Source organism: Triticum aestivum, chromosome 5D (assembly GCF_018294505.1).
Source record: "Triticum aestivum cultivar Chinese Spring chromosome 5D, IWGSC CS RefSeq v2.1, whole genome shotgun sequence".
Lineage (NCBI taxonomy): Eukaryota > Viridiplantae > Streptophyta > Magnoliopsida > Poales > Poaceae > Triticum > Triticum aestivum.
The window spans coordinates 523,453,437-523,461,181 of record NC_057808.1 but is presented as its reverse complement, the minus strand read 5'-3'; the positions used below and the strand labels follow the sequence as shown (position 1 = coordinate 523,461,181).

Sequence of the window (7,745 nt, the reverse complement as noted above, 5' to 3'; positions counted from 1 at the left end):
TTTCAGTTGACACGCAGGTCATAAATAAATTAAGACAACTCCTAGGCTCCTGCCGGTTGTCATACTCATCGACATGCAAGTCGTGATTCCTATTACAAGAACATGATCAATCTCATACATCACATATATCATTCATCACATCCTTCTGGCCATATCACATCACATGACACTTGCTGCAAAAACAAGTTAGACGTCCTCTAATTGTTGTTGCAAACTTTTACGTGGCTGCTATAGGTTTCTAGCAAGAACGATTCTTACCTACGCCAAAACCACAACGTGATATGCCAATTTCTATTTACCCTTCATAAGGACCCTTTTCATCGAATCCGATCCGACTAAAGTGGGAGAGACAGACACCCGCTAGCCACCTTATGCAACTAGTGCATGTCAGTCGGTGGAACCTGTCTCACGTAAGCGTACGTGTAAGGTCGGTCCGGGCCGCTTCATCCCACGATGCCGCCGAATCAAGATAAGACTAGTAACGGCAAGTAAATTGACAAAATCAACGCCCACAACAACTTGTGTTCTACTCGTGCATAGAAACTACGCATAGACCTAGCTCATGATGCCACTGTTGGGGATCGTAGCAGAAATTTAAAATTTTCTACGCATCACCAAGATCAATCTATGGAGTTTACTAGCAACGAGAGGGAAGGAGTGCATCTACATACCCTTGTAGATCGCGAGCGGAAGCGTTCAAGAGAACGGGGTTGATGGAGTCGTACTCGTCGTGATCCAAATCACCGATGATCCTAGCGCCGAACGGACGACACCTCCGCGTTCAACACACGTACGGTTGGGAGAGACGTCTCCTCCTTCTTGATCCAGCAAGGGGGAAGGAGAGGTTGATGGAGATCCAGCAGCACGACGGCGTGGTGGTGGAAGCAGCGGGGATCTCGGCAGGGCTTCGCCAAGCTCAGCGAGAGGGAGAGGTGTTACGGGGGGAGAGGGAGGCGCCAGGGGCTTAGGTGCACAGCCCTCCCTACCCCCTTTATATAGGGGTCCTGGGAGGGGCGCCGGCCCCTGGAGATCCCATCTCAAGGGGGGGGGCGGCGGCCAAGGGGGGACTTGCCCCCCAAGTCAGGTGGGGCGCCCCCCACCCCCAGGGTTTCCAACCCTAGGCGCAGGGGGAGGCCCATGGGGGGCGCACCAGCCCACCAGGGGCTGGTTCCCTTCCCACTTCAGCCCATGGGGCCCTCCGGGATAGGTGGCCCCACCCGGTGGACCCCCGGGACCCTTCCGGTGGTCCCGGTACAATACCGGTGACCCCCGAAACTTTCCCGGTGGCCGAAACTGGACTTCCTATATACAAATCTTTACCTCCGGACCATTCCGGAACTCCTCGTGATGTCCGGGATCTCATCCGGGACTCCGAACAACTTTCGGGTTACCGCATACTAATATCTCTACAACCCTAGCGTCACCGAACCTTAAGTGTGTAGACCCTACGGGTTCGGGAGACACGCAGACATGACCGAGACGACTCTCCGGTCAATAACCAACAGCGGGATCTGGATACCCATGTTGGCTCCCACATGCTCCTCGATGATCTCATCGGATGAACCACGATGTCGAGGATTCAAGTAATCCCGTATACAATTCCCTTTGTCAATCGGTACGTTACTTGCCCGAGATTCGATCGTCGGTATCCCAATACCTCGTTCAATCTCGTTACCGACAAGTCACTTTACTCGTACCGTAATGCATGATCCCGTGACCAATCACTTGGTCACATTGAGCTCATTATGATGATGCATTACCGAGTGGGCCCAGAGATACCTCTCCGTCATACGGAGTGACAAATCCCAGTCTCGATCTGTGCCAACCCAACAGACACTTTCGGAGATACCTGTAGTGCACCTTTATGGCCACCCAGTTACGTTGTGACGTTTGGTACACCCAAAGCATTCCTACGGTATCCGGGAGTTGCACGATCTCATGGTCTAAGGAAATGATACTTGACATTAGAAAAGCTTTAGCAAACGAACTACACGATCTAGTGCTATGCTTAGGATTGGGTCTTGTCCATCACATCATTCTCCTAATGATGTGATCCCATTATCAATGACATCCAATGTCCATGGTCAGGAAACCGTAACCATCTATTGATCAACGAGCTAGTCAACTAGAGGCTCACTAGGGACATGTTATGGTCTATGTGTTCACACATGTATTACGATTTCCGGATAACACAATTATAGCATGAACAATAGACAATTATCATGAACAAGGAAACATAATAATAATCATTTTATTATTGCCTCTAGGGCATATTTCCAACAGTCGTAGCACACTCACCCGCCCACATCACGGTGCCACAGCCACGGCAAAAAGAGTGGAAGGCGTCCCCTTTGACTCCTAGCCCAAAATCAGCCACGGGGTCTGGGTTGATGCCTCCACCATAGGATGTGTCTGGTTCGTGATGAATTGTAGGGTGCGGCCTCCTTTAAGGTAAAAGACCGATTTTGTCCGCCATTTTTTTTCTTTGTTTTATTCAGTTTGCTCTTGGTAATTTTTGTTTTTTTCTTTTCTTTTTTTCTCTGTTTTTTTCATTCTTTTTGCATTTGTTTCTTCAGTTTTATTTTTCATTTTCTTCTTTTCTTTGGTTTATTTTGTTTCTTTTCAAATTTTCCTTTCTTTGGTTTTCATTCTATAACTTTTTGTATATGTCAAGAACGTTTTTCTACTACACATTTAACATTTTTTAATACAAATCTAACATTTTTTAATACATTCTCAACATTTTTTCTATACACATTTAAAAAAATTCAAATGCTTCATTCATATTTTCAAATAAAGATTAACATTTTTTGAATACATGGTCTACATTTTTCCTATACACACTTTTAAGCTTTTTCAAATTCTTTATTAGCAGTTTTTAAATACAAAATTAATATTTGCTAACACATGTTCAACATTTTTTATGCAGATTTAACATTTTTCAAAATTAATATTGGCACCGAAAAAATGGGATCTGGGCAGAGCTAGCCGGCTGCCGCTGCCACCAACCGGATCCTTCAGCCGCCACCGCGCACGCGTCGTCGTCCCGCTCGCCCGCCGCCGCGCCCAAGGGCCCCGCGCCAGCCCATCGTCCCTGCCCGAGCCGCCGTCCCGCGCCAGCACCGCCCCGAGCGGAGAGAATACAGGACCCCACCGCCACCCGCGGCGGGTCACCCGCTGGGAGGAGGGGAAGGGGGATCACCCTCTGACTTGACTCCTCATCCGGTTCCGCCGCCGCTGCGGTTACAACAGCGAGTCTTCCAAACTCCGGTGAGCGGACAAATGCCCCGCCTTCTTCTTCTCCGTCGTAGCCTCAGCTATTCCACCTCCGCCGCCGACATGGTCGTCTCCTCCATCCGCCTCCTCTCCGCCACGGACCCCACCAAATCAGCCCCAACCCCCACTCCCCTTCACCCCGTTACCCCCAATCCCGATCCGGTAGCAGCTCCTCCCCCTCCTCCTCGCACCACCACCACCATCCTCCTGTCCCCGGCGGACCGCCTCCGCGGGGTCTTCCTCCAGAAGCCCCCCGGCCGCGCCGCCCTCCACCGGGCCCTCTCCTCCACGGGCCTCGATGCCGTCTCCCCGGAGGTTCTCTCCGATGTGGTCAGCCGCGGCAACCTCAGCGGCTCCGCCACCGTCGACCTCCTCGACTGGGCCATCTCCAACGCCAAGCTCCCCCCTTCCGTACATACCTGCAACATTGTCGTCAGAGCTCTGGGCAGGAGGAAGTTCTTCAGCTCCGTCGAGCCTGCCCTGGAGGTAATGCGGAAAAATGGCATCTTTCCGGACCTAACCACGCTGCAGATCATCATGGATACTCTGGTTGCCGCCAGGCAGGTCAACAAGGCCGTCCAACTGCTCGAGAGCGACCAATTTGGGATAGGGGTTGGGCAAGCTTGCCACAGAAAGGAGGCCTTCTCTACTCTCATCGAATGCCTCTGCCGGAGGTCACATGTTGGCGTTGCCAGCTCGCTTGTACAGGTCGCTCGCGGAGAGCCTTTTGATCTTGATAAACAAGTGTACAATGACGTGCTTGGCGGTTGGGCGAGGTTTGGGAGGGTTGATAAGCTGCAGCATTTCTGGGCAATGATGCTGGAGGATGGGCTAGTGCCGGATGATGTTTCGCATTGCCATCTCATCGAGGCATTGGGGAGAGCAGGGCAGGCCGAGGAGGCACTCAGGGTGTTTGAGAAAATGGTGCAAGAGGGATTTGGTCCAACTACGATGGCCTACAATGTACTTGTTTTCAATTTTATCTCAATGGGGGATTTGGACAGGTCCATCAGGTATTACAAGGATATGGTGGAAAATAATTGTCCTCCAAACAGTGACACATACTGCAAGATGATTGGAGCCCTTTTGAAAACACGCAGGGTGGCTGATGCACTTCAAATGTTTGATGACATGTTGGCTCAAGGAGTTCTGCCAGATACAGGGGTAATTACATCATTCATTGAGCCACTTTGCACATTTGGGCCTCCTCATGCTGCCTTGATGATCTACCAAAAGAGTAGGAAGGCTGGGTGTACGATATCCTTGAAAGCATACAAGCTTCTGCTTGAAAGGCTTGCCAGGTTTGGGAAAAGTGGGACAGTGTTGAACATTTGGGAGGAGATGCAAGAGAGCGGGTATCCATCCGATAAAGAAATTTACGAGTTTATTGTAAATGGGCTTTGCAATGTGGGTAAGGTTGATGCTGCTGTTTCCGTGGTGGAGGAATCACTTAGGAAAGGCTTCTGTCTAGGGAGAGTTATTTATAGCAAACTGAACGACAGGCTGCTGGAGATGGACAAAGTGGAGACTGCATACAGTTTGTCAAAGAAAATCAAACATGGACGGACACTTGCTAATTCACGCAACTATTGTCGTGCTAATGGTTGGCACTTGTGAACATACTTGGTTGTAACGCAACCATTTGGTATGCTGGTCAGTTCCATATGGGTTTAAAAGTACGCTCATTTGCATTCTGCAAAAAAAATTGGCAAGATAAAACTCAAGTTTGGCTGGTGAAAGGTATAAGAGTATTCTTGACTGCCCATGTTTATGACATGTTTGGCTATTTCATGCATACCATGTTATGGGGTTATTCTGACTAAATCTTGCCTGATGAGTAGTGGATTAAGTAGCAGAAAGCTACATCAAACAATGAGACAAAGTAATCAAATCGGTAGAATAGAACGGATAGACATGTACTCTTTTCTTATGTACTTCTGCTGCTCTGGAGAACTACGAACAGCAGATGGAATCTGAAGTTTCAGAACTTGGGTTCCTCGGGGAAATGCAGAGAAACTATATTAAAAAGAAAACGTTGGGTCTCAAGTATCAGAACTTGGGTCCCTTTGAAAGTCGCGGAGAAAGTAGCCTGATGTATCCTTGAATAACTGGACTTCCAAGTTACAGAAGAACAGTAATACTTGAAAGTTGAACCGGCAGGCCAACCTTTAACTGAACTTGTTATATACGGCAAATGGGCACGTTGTACCTGGAATGGAACATCACATCTACAAAATTCTATGTGATGCCAGTTATCCTGTTGCTGACTGCTTTATTCAATTGCTGTGGGTTTTATTTGTGGTTTGTATTCATTCATAATTTTGTTTATTAGTTGCAAATTGTTGTTCTCATTATATATATGGCTTTGGTGTTACTCTTTGTTCTGCACGGCTTAAAATTTTCAGTTTATTTTTGTAGGTTCTGTAACTACCTATGCCATTATCTTCACACGATGTAGGTTGTTGATGTTTCATGAAGATGCAATCATGGATTCAGGAGATAATTGCCCAGAACAGTTGCTATCACGTATGAGGACAGATATATCACGTGAGGTCAAAGAAGAGAACTGGTTGAACAATTACACAAGAAGAAAATGAAAAGACAGAGCACCTTATTATAGAAATGATGAAATCCGTGGGGCTTGCAACCATGGAATGAAATCCCATACGACAAATCTCCTCTGGCTTGTCAGGTGCTATTTTCGAGCAAGGTATCAGCAGATACTGTGTTTGAACATGATTGCTAGCAAAGAATAGACAGGATGAAATGTACAGTTCAGTCATTGTTTCTTCCATGATTGCTAGCCTCAGGTATATGAACTGAATACTAGCAGTTATTCCTCTTAGTTTTGTGCATTTTTGTTAGTTAAAATCTGAGTTTTGCAGCTAGGACAAGTGTTAAATAAGCTATGGTCAACCTGTATAATGTAGTTGACCGTGTCTGTTATCTTCTGATGATATTTGACAGCTTATGGATAGAAATGCATATTTCAGTTTTTATAGCTATTAACACTTGCAAGTTACTGCACTGCTAGCTAAATTCTGGTTAGTAAGTCTGTGTCCGCCTCCTGCTGAAATTTGGTTGTGATTGAGACAGGTTTTTTTTTTCTGAAGTTACTGCACTGCAACTGTATTGCTTATTTGATTTGCCTATCCATTTTTTTTTCTGAAGTTGAGCTGGTAAGTTTCAGATGTTCAATGATGCGCTAGGGAAAAATTGGATGAAAAAAGATGTGTGTGGCTGTCTGAAAGAAGTATTTGCACAAACAAATTATAATTAATGTGTTGATGAAATTTTGGGTTTTCAAATTGGAACCAAAAACCAACCCATACCTTTAGACTCTTTTGGAATTTCCAGAACAATTTTTTGTTTGTTCCCTTTCACTGTTTGGGGACTTTTGACTTCAGAATGAACCTTTCCCCCTTTCCCCTTTTCTGTGGATGTATGTGTGCTGCTTAATTCCTGTATGTATGCATGTTTGTCCTATCAAGATTCTCTGTTTCTTTCTGTAAACTAGTGGTTTTAGTTCGATCTGAATCTGGGTTATTTATATATATTTGACAATTTGACATGTTTCACTTTCTGATCTACAAAGGTCCACAACTTGTCGCCTGGGATCATCAGATATTGGATCCATCCATCAGAGGTATGCTTCAGTTAGTTTCTGTATTTCCAGATTTTCCTCCATGGGTAATATGGAAGATTAGCCTTTGACTCGTGTGTCTGTGTGTGTGTGACACGTAGCTGCATGCTTGACAATGGATATTTGTGTCAGTGTGGATGTTGCTACATTAGAATGCCCCCTTGAGGTCCCACTTGATTTTTTTCTTCATGCATCTATGTTCAGATTTGGTTAGCGTGTCATCTTTGGTATCAACTTGGAAGGCAATTATCCATGGATTACGATTCAGCATTTAACAATGTTTTCTTAACATCTGTACCAAAGACTATACTTATGTGTGTAAAATGAACACTTGGATAATTGGATTTCTTGAATGCTTCTTTTACCAATATCAGACTTATATTCTTTGCCTGGATTTCTTGAGTTTGTTGTGTTGTTAGTAAGGTGGTGGTGGCCATGATGAGCATTGCTTACTTCTGACACCTCTTGTATGAGAAAGAAGTTGCCCTGTTGTCCCTTCCATGAGCAGATTATGTAAACTATGCTTGGCACATGTCAGACAATTTATTTTGATCAAGCTATTCTGCGATGCCTTTTGTGCAAAGGAAAATGTGAGGGAATGTTGCCAGAAAGTTGTGGACTTGATGGATATGTCCAGCAAGTTCTTTGTGGTTGTATGTGTATACTGTGGAGTCGGTACCTTCTGTATGTTCTTGTTGTTCATGCAGAGCAGAGCAGGTTCCCAAACAACAATATGCAGGCAAGTTATGTTGCAAAATCATGACATCATTTGAGTTAAACAGAAAACTAAGTTACGTCCTGAATCCTCTGCAGCATAATCCAAGCT

General features: G+C 45.7%; 1 protein-coding gene and 1 pseudogene across 6 annotated transcripts; both read left to right on the top strand.

Moving 5' to 3' along the window:
- The first annotated feature begins 2,980 nt into the window (after positions 1 to 2,980).
- Positions 2,981 to 7,303, top strand: LOC123123441 (putative pentatricopeptide repeat-containing protein At5g43820). Of its 6 annotated transcripts, none has more exons than XM_044543948.1 (4): positions 2,981 to 5,016; positions 5,695 to 6,086; positions 6,872 to 6,922; positions 7,124 to 7,303. In XM_044543948.1, the coding sequence occupies exon 1, from the start codon at positions 3,283 to 3,285 to the stop codon at positions 4,891 to 4,893; it is 1,611 nt and encodes a 536-aa protein (XP_044399883.1). In that variant the 5' UTR covers positions 2,981 to 3,282; the 3' UTR covers positions 4,894 to 5,016; positions 5,695 to 6,086; positions 6,872 to 6,922; positions 7,124 to 7,303. The 6 variants fall into 6 exon arrangements, with proteins under 6 accessions (XP_044399883.1, XP_044399880.1, XP_044399879.1 ...); XM_044543945.1 differs by having other exon boundaries at positions 7,021 to 7,303; XM_044543944.1 differs by having other exon boundaries at positions 6,872 to 7,303.
- Positions 7,304 to 7,350: 47 nt separating this feature from the next.
- On the top strand, positions 7,351 to 7,444 carry LOC123126411 (uncharacterized; annotated as a pseudogene).
- Positions 7,445 to 7,745: the final 301 nt, after the last annotated feature.